General features: G+C 47.2%; 1 protein-coding gene across 1 annotated transcript in view; it reads left to right on the top strand.

The window, feature by feature from the left end:
* The window catches only part of WNK2 (WNK lysine deficient protein kinase 2), a 151298-nt gene that overhangs the window by 40430 nt on the left and 91827 nt on the right, over window positions 1-19041 (top strand). The window contains exons 3-7 of the mRNA XM_010836061.1: window positions 7867-8039; window positions 8268-8488; window positions 11986-12143; window positions 14845-14933; window positions 16968-17187. Of these exons, the coding sequence (XP_010834363.1) occupies window positions 7867-8039; window positions 8268-8488; window positions 11986-12143; window positions 14845-14933; window positions 16968-17187 (861 nt within the window). The remainder of the gene's footprint in view (window positions 1-7866; window positions 8040-8267; window positions 8489-11985; window positions 12144-14844; window positions 14934-16967; window positions 17188-19041) is intronic.

The raw sequence follows: 19041 nt of genomic DNA, 5'->3' as shown, positions 1-19041 counted from the left end.
ACATGATATTTTACATGTTTCATTGCCATTCTCCCAAATCTTCCCACCCTCTCCCTCTCCCACAGAGTCCATAAGACTGTTCTATACATCAGTGTCTCTTTTGCTGTCTCGTACACCGGGTTATTGTTACCATCTTTCTAAATTCCATATATATGCGTTAGTATACTGTATTTATGTTTTTCCTTCTGGCTTACTGCACTCTGTATAATAGGCTCCAGTTTCATCCACCTCATTAGAACTGATTCAAATGTATTCTTTTTAATGGCTGAGTAATACTCCATTGTGTATATGTACCACAGCTTCTTTTCTTTCTGACATACATCACTCTGTATGACAGATTCTAGGTCCATCCATATCTCTACAAACGACCCAGTTTTGTTTTTATGGCTGAGTAGTATTCCATTGCGGAGAAGGCGATGGCACCCCACTCCAGGACTCTTGCCTGGAAAATCCCATGGATGGAGGAGCCTGGTGGGCTGCAGTCCATGGGGTCGCTAAGAGTCGGACACAACTGAGCGACTTCACTTTCACTTTTCACTTTCATGCATTGGAGAAGGAAATGGCAACCCACTCCAGTGTTCTTGCCTGGAGAATCCCAGGGACGGGGGAGCCTGATGGGCTGCCGTCTATGGGGTTGCACAGAGTCAGACACGACTGAAGCGACTTAGCAGCAGAAGCAGTATTCCATTGTATATATCTACCACATCGTCTTCTTTTTTTTTCTTGGCCACACCATGGGGAGTGTGGGATTTTAGTTCCCCAAGCAGGGATTGAACCCATGCCCCCTACAGTGGAAGCATGGAATCCTAACCACTGGACTGCTAGGGAATTCCCCTGTACCACATATTCTATATCCATCTGTCTGTGATGGATGCTTAAGTTGCTTCCATGTCCTGGCTATTGTAAATAGTGCTGCAATTAACATTGGGGTGCCATGTGTCTTTTTAAATTGTGGTTTTCTCAGAGTATATGCCCAGTAGTGCGATTGCTGAGTCATCTGGTAGTTCTATTTTCGTTTTTTTTAAGGAACCTCCATACTGCTCTCCATAGTGGTATTATCAGTTACATTTCCAGTGCAAGAGGTTTCCCTTTTCTCCATACCCTCTCAAGCATTTATTGTTTGTAGATTTTTGATGAAGGCCATTCTGACAAGTGTGAGGGGATACCTCATTGTGGTTTTGACCTGCACTTCTCTAAAAATTAGTGATGTTGACCATCTTTTCATATGCCTCTTGACCATCTGTATGTTTTCTTTGGAGGAAGGTCTATTTAGGTCTTCCACCAGTTTTTTGATTGGGCTGTTTCTTTATGTTGAGCTGTGTGAGCTATTTGTATATTTTAGAGATTAATCACTTGTCAGTTGCTTCGTTTACAAATATTTTCTCCCATTCTGGGGGTTGTTTTTTTGTCTTGTTTATGGTTTCCTTTGCTTTGCAAAAGCTTTTAAGTTTAATTAGGTCCTATTTGTCTATTTTTGTTTTTATTTTCATTAGTAAAGGAAGTGAGTCAAAAAGGGTGTTGCTGTGATTTATGTCAAAGAGTGTTCTTCCTGTATTTTCCTCTAAGAGTTTTATAGTATCCAGTCTTAAGTTTAGGTCTTTATCTATGTTGAGTTTATTTTTGTGTATAGGGAGTGTTCTAATTTCATCCATTTATATGTAGCTGTCCAGTTTTCCCAGCACCACTTATTGAAGAGACTGTCTTTTCTCCATTGTATATTCTTGCCTCTTTTGTCATAGATTAGGTGACCATAGGTGTGTGGGTTTATCTCTGGGCTTTCTGTCCTGTTTCATTGATCTGCATTTCCGTTTTTGTGTCAGTACCATACTGTCTTGATGACTGGAGCTCTGTCGTATAGTTTGAAGTCAGGGAGCCTGATTTCTTCGGCTCTGTTTCTCTTAAGATTGCTTGGCTCTTTGGGTCTTTTGTATTTCCATATAAGTTGTAAAATTTTTTGTTCTAATTCTGTGAAAAATGCCATTGGTAATTTGATAGGGATTGCATTGAATCTATAGATCGCTTTGGGTGGTAGAGTCGTTTTCACGATACTGATTCTTCTAACCCAGGAGTGTGGTATCTCTCTCCATTTGTTTGTGTCATCTTTGATGTCTTTCATCAGTGTCATATACTGATGTGCACTCAGTTTCTGAGTACAGGTCTTTTGCCTCCTTAGGTAAGTTTATTCTTAGATATTTTATTCTTTTTGTTGCAATGGTAAATGGGAGTTTCCTTGATGTTTCTTTCTCAACTTTTGTTGTCAGAGTATATTAATGCAAGAGGTTTCTGCACATCAATTTTGTATCCTGCAACTTTACCAAATGCATTGATTAGCTAAAGTAGTTTTCTACTGACATCTTTAGGATTTTCTGTGTATAGTATCGTGTCATTTACACACAGTGCCAGTTTTACATCTTCTCTTCCAGTTTGAATTCTTTTTATTTCTTTTTCTTCATAGCTAGGACTTCCAAAACTATGTGTTTTGTTGAATATATATATATATATTATATATATATATACATTTAATAAACTATGTGTCTCTGTTGAATAATAGTGGTGAGAATGGACATTCTTATTCAATCTGTTTCTGATGTTAGAGGAAATGCTTTCAGTTTTTCACCACTGAGAATATTTGCCGTTGGTTTGTCATATACGGCCTTTATTATGTTGAGGTAGCTTCCTGCTATGCCCATTTTCTGGAGAGATTTTATCATGAATGGATATTGAATTTTGTTAAAAGCTTTTTCTGTCTCTGTTGAAATGATCATATGGTTTTTATTCTTTAATTTGTTGATATGGGTTTTTGTGCTGATTGGTTTATGTGTATTGAAGAACCCTGGGATAAATCCCACTTGATTATAGTGTATGATCCTTTTTGTGTGTTCTTGGATGCTGTTTGCTAGTATTTTGTTGAAAATTTTTGCCTTTATGTTCATTAGTGATATTTGTCTGTAATTTTCTTGTTTTGTGCTTTTTTTGTCTGGTTTTGGTATCAGGGTGATGGTGGCCTTGTAGGATGAGCTTGGCAGTGTTCCTTCCTGTGCAGTTTTTTGAAAGAGTTTGAGAAGGGTGGGTGTTAGATCTTCTCTAAATGTTTGATAGACTTTGCTTGTGAAGCCATCTGGCCCTGGATTTTGTTTGTCAGAAGATTTTTAATTGGAGTTTTAATTTCATTACTTGTAATTGATCTGTTTAAAACAATTTTCTATTTCTTCTTGATTCAGTCTTGGGAGATTGTACCTTTCTAAGAATTTGTCCATTTCTTCCAGGTTGTCTGTTTTATTGGCCTATAGTTGCTTGTATAGTCTCTTATAGAGAAGGAAATCGGAGAAGACAATGGCACCCCACTCCAGGACTCTTGCCTGGAACATCCCATGGACAGAGGAGCCTGGTAGGCTGCAGTCCATGGGGTCGCTAAGAGTCGGACATGACTGAGTGACTTCACTTTCACTTTTCACTTTCATGCATTGGAGAAGGAAATGGCAACCCACTCCAGTGTTCTTGCCTGGAGAATCCCAGGGATGGGGGAGCCTGGTGGGCTGCTGTCTATGTGGTCGCACAGAGTCGGACACGACTGAAGCGACTTAGCAGCGGCAGCAGAGAAGGAAATGGCAATCCACTCCAGTATTCTTGCCGGGAGAATCCCATGGACAGAGGAGCCTGGCAGGCTACAGTCCATGGGGTCACAAGAGTTGGATATGACTTAGCGACTAAACCATCACCATAGTCTCTTATGATCGTTTGTATTTCTGTGGTATTAATTGTAATTTCTCCTTTTTCATTTCTAGTTTTATTGACTTGAATCCTCTCCCTTTGTTTTCTTGATGAAACTGGCTAACAATTTATCAGTTTTGTTTCTTTTCAAAGAACCGGCTTTTAGTGTCATTGATTTTTGCTATTATTTCATTCCTTTCTATTTCATTTATTTCTCTTTGATTTTTATGATTTCTTTCCTTCTACTAACTTTGGGTTTTGTTTGTTCTTTTTTCTGTAGTTGCTTTAGGTATAAGGTTGTTAATTTGATATTTTTTTTGTTTCTTGAGATAGGATTGAATTATTATAAACTTTCCTCTTAAAACTGCTTTTGCTGCATCCCATAGATTTTGGGTTGTCATGTATTTGTTGTCATTTATTTCTAGGTATTTTTACAATTTTCTCTTTGATTTCTTCAGTGATCTCTTAGTTACTTAGTAGCATATTCTTTAGCCTGCATGTGTTTGTGCTTTTTACAGCTGTTTTTCTATAATTGATTTCTAATCTCATAGCATTGCAGCTGGAAAAGGTGCTTAATATGATTTTAATTTTCTTAAATTTACTGAGACTTGATTTATGACCTAAGATGTGATCTACCCTGAAGAATTTTCTGTGTGCGTTTGAGAAGAATGTGTATTCTGTTGCTTTTGGGTGGAATATCCTCTGAGTATCAGTTAAGTCTGTCTGGTCTGTTGTGTCATTTAAAGTTTGTGTTTCCTAGTTTACTTTCTGTCTAGATGATCTGTCCATTGGTATAAGTGGGATGTCAAATCCCCCCACTATAATTGTAATCCTGTTGATTTCTCCTTTTACTGCTGTTAACAGTTGCCATATGTTTTGACGCGCACCTGTGTTGGGTGCATAAGTATTTACCGTTGTTATAGCTTCTTCTTGGATTGATCCCTTCATCATTATGTAGTGTTCTTCCTTGTCTGTTGTAATAGTCTTTATTTTATTTTAAAGTCTACTTTATCTAATTGCTACTCCAGCTTTCTTCTGATACCCATTTGCTATAGAATACCTCCTTCCATGCCCTCGCTTTCAGTCTGTACGTGTCTCTAGGCCTGAAGTGGGTCACTTGTAGACAGCATGTATACAGGTCTTGTTTTTGTATTCATTTAGCCAGTCTTTTGGTTGGAGCATTTAATCATTTACATTTAAGAGAATTATTGATATGTATATTCCTACTGCCATTCTCTAATTATTTTGGGTTTGTTATTATAGGTCTTTCTCTTCCCTTGTGTTTCCTAGAGAAATTCCTTTAGCATTTGTCGTAAAGCTGGTTTGGAAGTGCTGAATTCTCTTAGCTTTTGCTTGTCTATAATGCTTTTGATTTTTCCATCAAATCTGAACCAGATCCTTGCTAGCTAGAATAATCTTATTTGTAGGTTTTTCCCTTTCATCATTTTAAATGTATCTTGCCACTCCCTTCTGGCCTACACAGTTTCTGCTGCAAAATCAGCTGATAACCGCCTTTTGGGGATTCCCTTGTGTGTTATTTTTTGCTGTTCCCTTGCTGCTTTTAATATTTTCTTTGAATTCAATTTTTGTTAGTTTGATTAATATGTGTCTCAGTGTGATTCTCATTGGGTTTGTCTCCTTGAGTAGGGAAGTCTCTGTGCTTCCTGGACTTAGGTGGCTATTTCCTTTCTCATGTTGAGGAGGTTTTCAACCAATCTCTTCAAATATTTTCTCAGACCCTTTCTCTTTTATTCTTCTGAGACCTTTATAATTCGAATGTTGTTGTGTTCAGTAATGTCCCAGAGGTCTGTGAGACTGTCCTCATTTCTTCTCATTCTTTTTTCTTTATTCTGCTCCTCAGTAATTATTTCCAGCATTTGATCTTCCAGCTTACTTATTCATTCTTCTCAGTTATTTTGCATTGATTCCTTCCAGTGTATTTTTCATTTCAGTTGCTGTGTTGCTCATCACTGTGTATTCTTTAGTTCTTCTGGGCCCTTGTTAAACATTTCTTGTATTTTCTTGATCCACGCCTCCATTCTATTTCCAAGATTTTGGATCATCTTTATTACCATTCTGCTGAATTCTTTTTCAGGTTGGTTGCCAAGGTTTTTACCTTGCTCCTTCGTCTGTAACATATTTTTTTTGTCATCCCATTGTTTTTGATGGGCAGGGCTGTGTTCCTGTCTTGCTGGTTGTTTGACCTGATTAGTTCAACACTGGAGTTTGCAGACAGTTGAGTGGAGCTGTGAGTTGTTGCTGAGATGAGGACCTCTGGGAGACCTCACACTGACTAATTTCCCTGTGACCTGCAGTTCTCTGTTAATTCAGCAGTTTGGACTTTGCACTACCACCACAGGAGCTCAGGCCCAACCCCTGGCCTGGGAACTAAGGCCCAGTAAGCCTTAAAGTGCAGCAAAAAGAAAAAGAAAGCAAGCAACAAGCAGAAAAGAACAGAACAGTACCAAACTATAAAGTGAGGTAAAATTAGGAAAGTAAAAATTATATTTAGCGAAATAACTCTAAAAATTAAACAAGAAGACAAAATAAAACAGAACGATAACAGCAAAAAAAAAAAAAAAAGGCAAAAGGAAGAAAATAAAGCAATTTAAAAATTAATTAGAAAAAAAATAAAAATAAAAGATAAAGACATAAAAATAGGACTTCCCTGGTGGTCCAGTGGCTAAGACTCTGTGCTCCCATTGCAGGGAGCCTGAGTTCGATCCCTGATTGGGGAACTAGATCCCATATGTCACAACTAAAAACTCTACTTGCCTCAAGGAAGGTCAAAGATCTCGCTCTCGCATGACACAGCTAAGACCTAGCACAGCCAAATAAATAAATAAAAATAAGTAATTATTGAGAAAAAATAAATAAAATATTCTCCATGCCTCCTCTTCCCGTGTTCTTCCTTCTACTGTAAGCTACAGCCTACCCCTGCCTCCCCAGTGGACCCTCCAAGACCTCCAGATAGGTCTCTGGACCTGCTTTGTCATATCTACATGTGTTGCTCACTAGCATCTGTTCCTGAAGCTGGCCCGGAGCACAAATGCCATGTAGGCCAGCTGGGGCGTAGGCCTCCACTGGTGTGCCCATAGGGGCTGGCATAGCCAGGGAAGAGGCCCTGGAGGCGGGTGGCGTCCGGCTTGCCTGTACCTACATGGCCAGAGGAAGCCCTGTCAGGGGCGGGGCTTGGGCTGCCAGTACTGTGTGGCTGGAAGAGGCCTTCGTGGGTGTGAGGGCTCAGGACTGGGATCCACACAGCTGGAAGAGGCGTGGGGGCTGGACTCAGGCCCAAGATGCAGGCGTCTAGAAGAGGCTGGTGGTAGGCGGGCCAGGTGGTCTTAGGCCTGAGATCTGTGCAGCTAGAGGGGGCCCCAGTGGGTGGTGGGGCTTTCAGGCCCAGGACCCCCACAGACTCACCGGGGCTGAGTGGGCAGAGGAGTCGCTGGCTGTGTTCCCCTCTGATTCCCAGCCTCCCAAAGGTCCCTCCCTGTCCTTGTTGATCCCTTGGTGGGGAGTGGGCTCCTCTGAGTGTGGAAACCTTCTCTCTCCTCCACACACCCTCAGTGGTGCCTGTCTGGTCCCACTGCCACTCTTCTCTCCCTCCCTCCCACGTCCTACCTGGTTGCTCAGGGATTCCTCCTGCCCCTTAGGTGTCCCGGGTCCCGCACCAGGGCCTTGTCAGTGCCCTAGTTCTGAGCAGATGCAAACTCTACGTCTTCCTACTCTGCCGTCTTGATGCTGCCCCTCAGAGGTGTTTTTAGGGAAAAAGCACATGAGTATTACAGTGAGGGGTTTGGAGGTGTCTCTGATTCCCAGAGACCTTTTTGCTGAGCTTCTTGAGCAGGGAGAAGCTAATTTGAAATCGATGAGATATCAGGGTCTGATGTTCCATATGTTGGAGAACCATGAACAGTTGTGCTGGCTTTATGAATCAGAGGCCTGTCCTGCTCTCTGTGGGTAAAGAGGGGAAGGACTTGGAACTGGGTCAGATTTCCCTCAACCCCAGATGTCTAAGTCCTTTCTTCCTGCTGTGCTGTGTGTTAAGAGCCGAGAGAGTGGCCTGGCAGAGTCCTGGCCCTGGCTCCCTGGAAGGCCTCTGCCTGAGGCTGTGCCAAGTGTCCCTCTCAGCCTGTGTGTGTTTTTCTCTAGGACCGGAAGCTCACCAAACTGGAGAGGCAGCGGTTCAAGGAGGAGGCTGAGATGCTGAAGGGCCTGCAGCACCCCAACATTGTGCGCTTCTATGACTTCTGGGAGTCCAGTGCCAGGGGGAAGCGATGCATCGTGCTGGTGACCGAACTGATGACCTCGGGGACACTGAAGACGTGAGCATGCTACCCACCCAGCCAACTGGGGCCTTGGGGTGGGCTTGGCCTGGGGCTCAAGAGTTGCAATGGCTGAGGCCCCGGGCCCTGCTTGGGGGTGGTCCTGGCTGGTGTGGCCAACAGCCCTTTCTCAGAAGTGCCCCTGTTTGGGGAATAAATACACAGCCCTCAGCAACTGAGGACCCCTTCCCCACACGAGCCGTGGGTGAGCCACACCCCCACCTGCAGGTATCTGAAGCGGTTCAAGGTGATGAAGCCCAAGGTTCTACGTAGCTGGTGCCGGCAGATCCTGAAGGGCCTGCTGTTCCTGCACACCAGGACGCCCCCCATCATCCACCGGGACCTCAAGTGTGACAACATCTTTATCACTGGGCCCACAGGGTCTGTGAAGATTGGCGACTTGGGCCTGGCCACCCTCAAGAGAGCATCCTTTGCTAAAAGCGTGATAGGTGAGCCCATCTTGTCTCTTCATGCCCCTGTGCTTCAGGGCACCTCCCCACCCCCCCGGGATCACCATCCTGCAAGTGCTAGCTCTGCTGCCTGTGCCCCCTATGCCTGGCTGCAGCCCTGGATGCCCTGTCTGTGAGTCCCTTAGCTGTGTCCCTTGGGTGCCGAGGCTGACTGGCACCCAAGGGCCTGTGGACACTAAGGGTACTTGGGTGCGGGAAAGAGATCTGGAGGACAGAAGAATGTGGGGATTTTGTGGTCATTGAGGCTGGAGCTGCCTTCAGTGGACTGAGCAGGGGGAGGGTGCCCCAGACCCCAAGACCCACAGAGGGAACCTTTGGGGTAGTTTGGGGTATGGAGTGAGCATGAGGGGTGTAGGGGCTCAGGGATTTCATGTGGATGGCAGTTTGCTAGCTATTAGCCTCTGCATTTCTTATCCTCCTCAGAGAAGCTCCTCTGTGGCTGTGGCTGTTGTGAGGACATGGTCTGCAGTTCATGCCAGCCCCATGTGGGGTCATGTTTTGGTCCTGCACACGGCAGGCACTGTGTGTCCACCAGAGCTGTGGGGAGCCCTTCCTGGGTTTTGTAAAGAATGTGCTTGGAGGGGCTGTGGGGCAGCCATTTATAGGGTTCAGGATGTCGGAAAGTGCCGGTGAGCTGCAGGGTCAGGTGGCTGTAGGGTATGGCTCTGGAAGTTTGGATCAGATAAGATTGGGAGAGGCTCTCCTCCATGCCATGATGTGACAGCTTCTTCCCACATAAGCAAGATGAGAGGGTGATTAGGGCTTGACAAGTTCATGGTTTTGTTGTATGGTTGGAGACAGAACTTGACTTGTTTGTGGAAAATGGAACTGCTGGGAATCTGGAAACTTCTCTGGCAGGCTAGTGGTTTTGGAATGGGACAACATCTGGGACAAGGAGCCACCCGGTGTCCTGTGGATGTGAGGCCTCTGGCCTCTGGCTGAATAGGGGAGCTGAGTGGTGACGCAAGGGTTGACTCAGGCCTCAGTTCCCTATCTGTGAAATGGGTGGAGCAGGTGAGGGCCTGGCTTGAGACCCAGGGGTTTGGGGGATACACCACCAAGCCTCTGAGCTGCTAGACGTGTCCAGGCAGTCTTTGCAGATTTGGCCTTGGAAGTTAGGGCTGCTTTGACAGCTCTTTTTCCTCTTGGAAATGGACTTTCCAGTTGCTGAGTGATGTGGTGGGGTGAGATGAAGCCTGCGTGTTTCTGGAGGCACAGTGAGCCCCACACAGCGTCTGGCTCCACAGGGCTCCCTGATCACCCCACCTTTTGCTCAGCTGGAGCCCTTGAAGCTCCATGCTCATTGTAAATGGAGGCTGGTCAGCACATCTAAACAGGTGGGCAGCAGGGCCCTGTCCCCAGCAAGGGGCCTCAGCTGAGTGGGGGTCTGTGGTTAGGTGAAGGACCCCCTAGGCCTGTGAATGAGGCTTTTCCCTCCATGCTGTGTCCAGGGTACCTATGGGGGCCTTTGATACTGTGCACCCATTCTGGGTGCAGCCGTCAGAGAGGTGTTGTGCAGATAAGACGTGGTTTGAGATATCTGGCGGTGGCAGCCTCCCAGAGGCTCCCCATGAGCCTTGTGGGGTTTGCCCCTGAGGGCCGCTGGGATCTGATGCTGTCATGGTGTGCTCTCACTGCGTTTGCATTGGCCGGGCCCCGAGTGGGTGGAGGTGAGGTCGGCGCAGTCCTTCCTGCAGGTGTTCACAGCCATGGAGGCTGGGACTTCGGGGACGCAGAGCTGTGGGGCTTAGGAGGTGCGCCCAGAGGTCCCTGGACACTTGTGTGTATGGGTGCCAGCATACAGACATTCTTCTTAACATTTAGATTTAAACAGCTGTGTTGTAAGCAAAGAGAAAAACATTCGGTGTCCGTGGCCCTCGCACAATTGCAAAATTGGCATCACCCACCATCCCACCTTGGAGCTGGGCCCCCCACACACCCACTGTCCACTGTACTCCCACAAAGTCAGAACATCTTGGGTCCCTGGGGTATTTCTTGCAAAGCAGAATTTCTGGTTCCCAAGGATCTCAGAAGAGACTGAGCTGAGTGATCAGGAGTCCTGAACAGGTATGTCGGGTCCTCTCTGAGCCGGCTTTGCTCCCAGCTGCTTGCCAGCAGCCCTGAGGCTCCTCTCTCTTATCCTTGTAGATGGACATGGCCAAATGCCAAAATTTTCAGTATTATCATATGGTTCAAAACCCCAAAAGGATGAAAAATTGCCAGTGCAAGGTCCCTTGAACTCCAGTTCTCGCTCTATTCATCATTATTTCTGATGGAATCTTCGAGAATTCTTTATGCATGTGTGTAACTCAACATAGATTCTTGTGTTTTCCATTTTTTACCCAAACTGTTAACTTTTTTTTTGGTAAATATATAATACATCTTAAGTTGAAATTATGGGTAAAGGAGAAAAAATTAAAATCACCCTTAATTTGCCTGCATGCCAGATACCCCCAAACCTCATGCTTTTTAACACACTAGTTTGTACTGTTTTACATCTGCTTTTTTTAAAAAAACTGGAACGTTTTGAGAATCTTCCAAGGTCAACAAAGATGGAGAAGTTGAAATTAAAAGCAGTCTTATTGAAATTGATGGTCCCATTTCTTTGCATTTAGCTTGACAGATGCTCAGTTGGGCCTTTTAAAAAATAAATAAATAAAAAGAGTTTGTGATTTTGAAAGCAAATATTTGTTACAGAAAAATTACAAACACCAGACTAAAGGAAAAAGCCATAAGCCCACCTTCTAGATGAGTCATTTTTGTCTGTACTTATTGTTTTATATGGATGGTCAGCATGCATGTACAGTCATATATTTTGCTTATTTTACTCAGCCTATGTGAGTCTATTGTGTCCTTAAAAATTCAGAGTAAGCTTGGTTTTAAAATCTCTTGTGCTTAGAATGGATGGGCAGTTCTCACCATAACACGTTGCTGGTACCTGCCAGATGATTGGCGCCTGCCCAGCTGTCCCCAGGCAGCCATGTTTAGTGAAGAGAATCACTGTGCTGACTGATGCTCTGCTTGACTAGGGACATGGGGGCCTTTCTAGGCTTTTACAATTTACGAAGGTCTGTGGTGACCCCAAGTTTTTGTCTGCTCTGGGTTATCTGGGCCTGTAGCCAGGAGGGATATGCTCAGACTTCTGCCTCCTCAAAGAGAGGCATCTCCATCATTTCTGGCACAGACCCTGTCTTCTGGGAAGCAATGGGTCTCCCAGCTCTGTGATCAGGGGATGGCGCTATAAACTGATCCACTGTAGAATTGGGAGGGTACGGGGAGGGCGGATTTGGGGAAACTTCTATCAGTAAAGCAGAATCCTGTTTGAATCCTGGATTCTAGAACCAGTGGCAAGGAGCATGGGGGCAGGGCCCATGCTGGCTTGTGGATGGGGGAGGAGGTGTGGGACTCTGAGAGAGGCCCAGGGGGCTCCGGGGCCCAGTGACCACTGACCCTGCATCTTCTGCTCCCGGGTGCAGGTACCCCCGAGTTCATGGCACCAGAGATGTACGAGGAGCACTACGATGAGTCCGTGGACGTGTACGCCTTTGGGATGTGCATGTTGGAGATGGCCACCTCGGAGTACCCCTACTCAGAGTGCCAGAATGCCGCCCAGATCTACAGGAAGGTCACCTGTGTGAGTCCACCGGTCACTGTGATGGGCTGGCTGTGTGTCCCACGTTGAGCTCTGTGTGCGTTGTAAAATCCTCACAGGAGCCATCTGAGGAAGGGAAGGAAGCCGTTTTACAGATGGAGAATTAGAGGACGAGTAGGGGGTCTCCTAGGTTTCCTGGAGTAGCAGCAGTTGTAACGTGGGCTGTGGGTGGACCCTGGAGCCTCCACTGGGGCCTCAGGCAGCGCTGCGGGCTGGAGCACCAAAGGGGCCTCTCCAGGAGGCCCAGGACGCCTGTGCATAGAGACCCTCCTCTGTGCCACCTGGAGGCTGCTGGCCCTCCCGCCTTCTGGCACGTCCCTAGACTTTGATCAGATGGTTTCAGCTCTGAAAACACCATCCTGTCCTCCCCTGTGGCTGTCCTGCTGCGTGGGGAATGCAGCAGGAGCATCCAGCCCAGGGCCGCTGGGGCTGTGCCTTTTCTGAGCCCTGGTGCCTCACTGTCCATCTGTACCTGCAGGTACCAGGGCCCACCACCCGAGTGCTGGCTGCCTCTCCCCAACCCCAGCCCCCACCTCCCTGCAGCCTCCTCGCTTCTGCAGAAGCATGAGGCGCCATGGCTCTTGGAACCCCAGAGCACCTGCCCTTATCCCGCCCTCTACTTTGAGCCCTCTCCACAGGTCACAGCTTGTTTCTGTCCTTTAAGTCTTCATTTTCAGTTATCTATCAGCCATTTTTTTCACTCTAAGCGCCTCCTGTGTGCTGCTGAGGGTGCAAGTATGAAGAGAGAATCCTTGGTTAGAGGCGCTAGTGGGTGTGGGCCAGATACCTGCAGAGGTGTGCAGCTCCCCAGAGGTGCTGACCAGAGAGGTGACCCATCGGCCATGGGCAGGTCCTCCAGGGGGACAGGGAGGGACTCAAGGGAGATTAGGGCTTCATTGCCAGGCCTTGGAGGAGCGCTGGGCCCAGGGTGCAGATGGAGCTGCTGCTGACCTTGGTCCTGGTTGTGTGTGTGGATGGGGTGGTGGTCCCTCTGCTGGGCTTGGGGAGACAGGGACTGAGTCTCCTGGGCACATACTCCTTAGCCACCTGGGTTCTTTCAGCAGCACCTCTGCCCCCCATTTAGGCCCTGGGAAACAGGACACTGGTCAGGGTCCCAAGGCTCCTACGTGGACCCATGTTGTTTTGTTGTAAAGCAAGGCCCTACCTACCCTGCCTCCTTGAGGAAATCTGATGAAAGGTGCATTCCCTGATCCTTGGTGTTTCCTCCATTTGCCATGACAGCCTCGTGCTCTGGGTCCTCTGGGCCCTCACGCCATACCCACACACTGGTCCGGCCTCCAGCATCTGCTCCAGTCCTTGGAGGGTGTTGGTTCCCTTTGTTCTCAGCTGCCCCAACTCTGTGCTTCTGAGCCCAGAGATGTGAACCCCTTCAACCTTGTTCTGGCACATTCTGCCACAGCCTTCCAGAGATTTAAATGATGCTGTATGTGCACCCTTACCAGTATTTATAGTTTCTCAGACCACTGGTTCCCACCCTTGTTAGGACTGTGGCCTTTCTTTCTGGCATAATTAAATTTCTTTTTCTATTGGCTTCAGTGGAGTAACACGGGGGTCTCATGTTCAAGGAGGACCCCTTGCCCACTTTTAAAGCCAAGGGCTGTGTCTGTTACTGCACAAACTCCCGTACATGTCAGACACAGCATGACCCATTGGTTATGGCCAGCTGTCCTAGGCAGGAGTTTGCTGGGCACTTTGGGGCTTCACCTGTACTCCCAGGGTGCACCTCCCCTCTCCCCCATCCCTCTCTGTGGGAAAATGTATGCTTTTAAAAAAAAAAAAAAAGCCAGGACGAGACCTTTGAAGACAGTCTTTTTGAAGGAGGAAGAACATGATGGTTGAGCCCTCACTGTGTTCCAAGTCTTCAAAAGCCAGGATCCCCTCCACCCAAACCCCTCCCTGGGTAGATTGCAAATAAGCCCTGCCATCCAGCCCCTGCTTCTCTTGGAATCCCATCTGCTTGTGGGATCGGAACCCTGCTCCCCGCCATGCCTCTGGCTGCACACCCCTGGTACCCGCTGGCTTTCTGGTCCGCTTTAGTACGTGGCCACCTCCTGCTCCTGCTGCCTGAAAGTCGTCTGATCTGGCCGCCGGCTGTGGGCCTTCCTGGTGCAGATGCTTGTCTGCAACCCCCTCCAGCCACTAGGCCTTGGAAGTCAGCCCCGCCTGTGACCACAGTGTGGCCAGAGTCTCTGGTGGCCCTTGGCCAGCAACAGTGACCACAGAGTGACTTCTGCATCCTCCGGGGAGGTATGGTAAGAAAGGCCAGCACTTTAGGGTTCCTTGTCCAGCCTCTGAGACCCTCTGGGCAGCTGGCCTGGGAGGTCCTGCCTGGCTGGTGTGTGGCCTTGGGTAGGTGTGCCTTCCCCCACACCCACCTCCTCTGTGCAGTAAGAGTGCAAATGCTCCCTTGTGCGGAGCTGGGTTGGGCAGAGCAAGCATCCTTCATGTCTGTTCCGAGTTTCCCCTGAGTCTTTCTCATCCTCAGACCTCACTACTCCCAGTAACCCTTCAGTGGGGCCTTAGAATGAAATGATGCCCCTGCCCTCCAACCCCAAACAAGCCTCTTGCACTTCCCATTTTCTCTTCTACTGGGGTGAGTGTGAAGTGAGCAAGAAACAGATCCTAATTCGATGTCAGGTGACTCTGCTCATGTCATCTTCAGGGCATCAAGCCAGCCAGCTTTGAGAAAGTGCACGATCCTGAAATCAAGGAGATTATTGGGGAGTGTATCTGCAAAAACAAGGAGGAAAGGTGAGTTCCCAGGCAGCGCTGGATCTGGGCTGTGCTCTGCCTGAAATCACATCCCAAGAGAAGGCGAGAGTTCAGAGACAGGCCACTTCAGGCCACAGGCATACTGGGTCCCAACAAGCCCACTGGGCAGTTGGAGGGCAGCCCCTGCCTGACTTCTGCTGCCTGGAACACGCTCCCTGGCTCTGGGTACTGTCCTAGAGTCCCCATCCCCTTTACTGGCTGCTTCTTGCCCACCCAGCCTGGAGTGTGGGGGCTACTGGGGCCTCATTCTGCCCTTGTTGCTTTTTTTCTGTGTTGTCCCTGGCAAGCCTATCCCTCCCCCTGGTCTGGAGGACACCCCCATGCCAGGGTTCCCATCGAGCCTCATCCTGCCCCGCTCTCTCAACTCCAGGCTATGTCTTTCATGCACCTGTTGTCTGACCCATTTCAAAGTCCCACATTCAAGTTAGAGCCCTCCAGATGCCCCCAGACCAGCTCCCTCCTCAGATCAAGGCCCTTCCTTCCTCAGCTGGGTATGTGTTCTGAGCCTTCCTCCTTCCTTCCTTCTTTCCTCCCCCCACACCCCGTCTTTCCTCTTTCCCTCCCTCTCCCTCCTCTTTGCTCCTTCCTCCCTCTGTCTCTCCTTTGTTTTCTCCCTCCTTACTCTCTCTTCCCTACTCCTTCTTACCTTCCTTCCTTCCCTCCCATCAACCCTCTATTCCTCCTCCTTCCTCCCATCTCCCTCCCCCCGCTTCCTCCTCCCCTGCCCTCTTATCCTGCCCATTCCCCACCTTCCCCATTCCTCTGTGTCTCCCCTTAATACCTCTTCCTCATGGCAACCCACTCCAGTATTCTTGCCTGGAGAATCCCAGGGACAGAGGAGCCTGGAGGGCTGCTGTCCATAGGGTCGCACAGAGTCAGACTTGACTGAAGTGACTTAGCAGCAGCAGCAGCACCCCCTCATATCCCCTCTCTGTCCTTGCACAGCCAGCTCATGCCTCTTCCCTCATGTTACTGTGCCCAAAACTGACCACTGTCCTTTCTGTCATCTTTCGTGTAGGGGCCTGTCCTGATCTCTCAGACCTGTCCTGATCTCCTGAGTCTTCTCTTTTGCCCCCTGCACATTATCATGTTTTGTTCCTTAAAGAGAAAATACTAAAAAACTGTGAACTATAGCTCACTTCAGAAAAGTACAGAAACCACCTCCCAGACCAGGACAGAGCTCCCAGGGACTGTGCCCTCTGTATCCCTAGGGGCCCTAACTTCTGGGCTTCCCCAGGGTCCCCACAGGCATTTGTCAGCCTGTGTGAGGGTTGTTCACCCTACTCTCCCCTTTTCATGCATGGAGCTATCCAGGTGGCATGGTTCCACTGCCTGTGGGATGTGTTGCCCTCAGTAGAATCGGTGATGGGCCACTGGATCTCAAAGCCCACGGTGACCACAGACAGGAAGCTGGGAGGAAGCCAGGCCCTGGACAGCACTGGGATCTGTTTGTGCCAGAGATCAGAAACTGGGCAAGCATTTAGGGATGTGGATTTGGGCAGCAGAGTGGTTAGCAGGGCAACACGCCACCCTACCCCCGCTTCCTGTCCTTGGGAACCTCCAAAATTATCCCTGCCTCTTGGAGGCCAGGGTCCCTCGGGTAGTGAACTGGGGAGTTTGGGGCTTGCCTTGTCCAGGTCCAGTTCAGTTTCACCTGGATCCACGGATCCTATGAGAGCTCCCCAGCATCTCAGCAGGCTTTGTCTGGACAATGCAGAGCCTGATTTACAAATTCTTTTCTGAATTACCCACATCTCCTAATAATGGAGGTTTCTTTTATAATGAGAGAAAAAAAAGGTCTTATGTAGGATGTAGTTAGATGTGTTCAAGTAGCAGATTTTTCCTCTTCCCCTGAGAGTTAGGGAATGCAGAGGTACTGTTTTGGGCTGCCCTTAGGGGCAGAAATGCCCAGTGAGTGGTATGGTCAGAGGACTTTCCAGGGGGAGCTGGGCAGGTACAGGGCCCTCTCAGCTAGTGTGCCTGTGCCCGGCCTGACAGCTGCCTCCTTCCCAGGTATGAGATCAAGGACCTGCTCAGCCACGCCTTCTTCGCGGAGGACACAGGTGTGAGGGTGGAGCTGGCCGAGGAGGACCATGGCAGGAAGTCTGCCATTGCCCTGCGGCTCTGGGTTGAGGACCCTAAGAAACTGAAGGGCAAGCCCAAGGACAGCGGGGCCATAGAGTTCACCTTCGACCTGGAGAGGGAGACGCCAGAAGACGTGGCACAGGAAATGGTAATGTGTGCTTGTTTCTTGGCAAATCTGGGTGCGTGCCTTGCAAGTGTGTGGTTTCCACAAGATTAGAATGACGTCAGAAAAGGAGCATGGTCCCTCAGTGGGTGTGCAGTTTTGGGAACAAGGATCCCCATTTGTTGAGTGCAGCTGTGAAGGACAACGCAGGTCAGAATCACAGTGCTGCACAGTAGGATATCACCTTGGAAATGGTGCAGTGAGAGGATATTGTGGACCAGTGCAGAGATGTCCCTGGGGACTTTCGCATGTTAGGAAGAGCTCTGTTTTGACCAGATTCTTGCTAACTTTGTGCAGATGTAGGCCTTTGAGTTTTGATCTTTATTTCACTTTGTTTCTGAGGGGCACTGTGGTCTGAAGAGCCTGGCGAGTGTAGAAGTATAGAGATGCTTCATATCACAGGGGGAAAGAAGAGAAATAAATTAGACACTAACTTTTACTAGAAAATCTGAGCAAAAGTAAAAATCTACATGCTTATTGCAGTAGAGTGAGTACTTGGCTGCATCTGTCATAACCACAAAAGTGCAGGTCCTTTTTTTTCTCTTTTTAAAAAAATAATGTCATTGAAAATAGCACATCTTTCAGAAATGCAGTAAGTCACAAAGGTATGGCTGATGTTTTCTTTACAAGTGGATTCCCTGAACCCCAGTAGGTTTTTTTTTTTAATCAATAAAATGTATTTTTAAAAATAGAAATATAGTTGATTTACAATGTTCAGGTATACAGCAAAGTGATTCAGTTTTATATGTTTATGTATTTTTATGTATATGTGTATATATATTCTTTTTTAGATTTTTTAATATAGGTTTTTACAACATATTGAATATACTTTTCTGTGCTATGTAGTAGGTCCTATTGTTTACCTGTTTTGCGTATAGTAGTGTGTATCTGTTAATCCCAAACTCCTAATTTATCCGTCCCCTCCATTACTCTTTGGTGACTGCAAATTTGTTTTCTGTGTCTGTGAGTCTATTTCTGTTTTGTGAATAAGTTCATTTGTATCATTTTTTAAGATTCCACATATTAGTGATGTTATATGATATTTATATCTGTCTTTACTTCACTTAGTATGATAATCTCTCGGTCCGTCTATGGTGCTGCAATTGACATCATGTCATTCTTTTTTTATGACTGAGTAATATTCCCTGCTGGCTCAGTTGGTAAAGAATCCACCTGTAGTACAGGAGACCCCAGTTTGATTCCTGGGTTGCGATGAATCTCTGGAGAAAGGAAAGGCTACCCACTCCAATTCCAATGACTGTATAGTCCATGGGGTCACAAAGAGTTGGACATGACTGAGTGACTTTCACCTTCACTTCAGTATTCCTTTTATTTAAGTAATGTTCCTTTATGTATACAGTATCACATCTTCTTTGTCCATTCACCTGTCCATGGACATTTAGGTTGTTTCCATGTCTTGGCTATTGTAAATAGTGCGCTGTGAACACTGGGGCGCATGTATTTTTTTCAAAATAGAGTTTTTGTCTTTTCTAGTTATATACCTAGGAGTGGGATTGCTGGATCATATTGTAACTCTATTTCTTAAGCAACCTCCATACTGTTCTCCAAACTTGCTGCATCAATTTACATTCCCCCCAACAGTGTAGGAGGGTTCCCTTTTCTCCACATTCTTGCCAACATTTGTTATTTGTAGACTTTTGAAGATGACCATTCTGACAAGTGTGAGGGGATACCTCGTTGTAGTTTTGATTTGCCATTCTTGAATAATTAGCAGTGTTGAGCATCTTTTCCTGTACCTGCTAGCCATCTGTATGTCTTCTTTGGACAGGTGTCAGTTAGGTCTTCTGTGCATTTTTTTGATTGGGCTTTATATATATA

The sequence above is a fragment of the Bison bison genome, unplaced genomic scaffold (genome assembly GCF_000754665.1).
Source record: "Bison bison bison isolate TAMUID 2011002044 unplaced genomic scaffold, Bison_UMD1.0 scf7180017864057, whole genome shotgun sequence".
Classification (NCBI taxonomy): Eukaryota; Metazoa; Chordata; class Mammalia; order Artiodactyla; family Bovidae; genus Bison; species Bison bison.
Note: the sequence above shows the minus strand (reverse complement) of the source record. Positions and strands in the feature narration are given on the sequence as shown.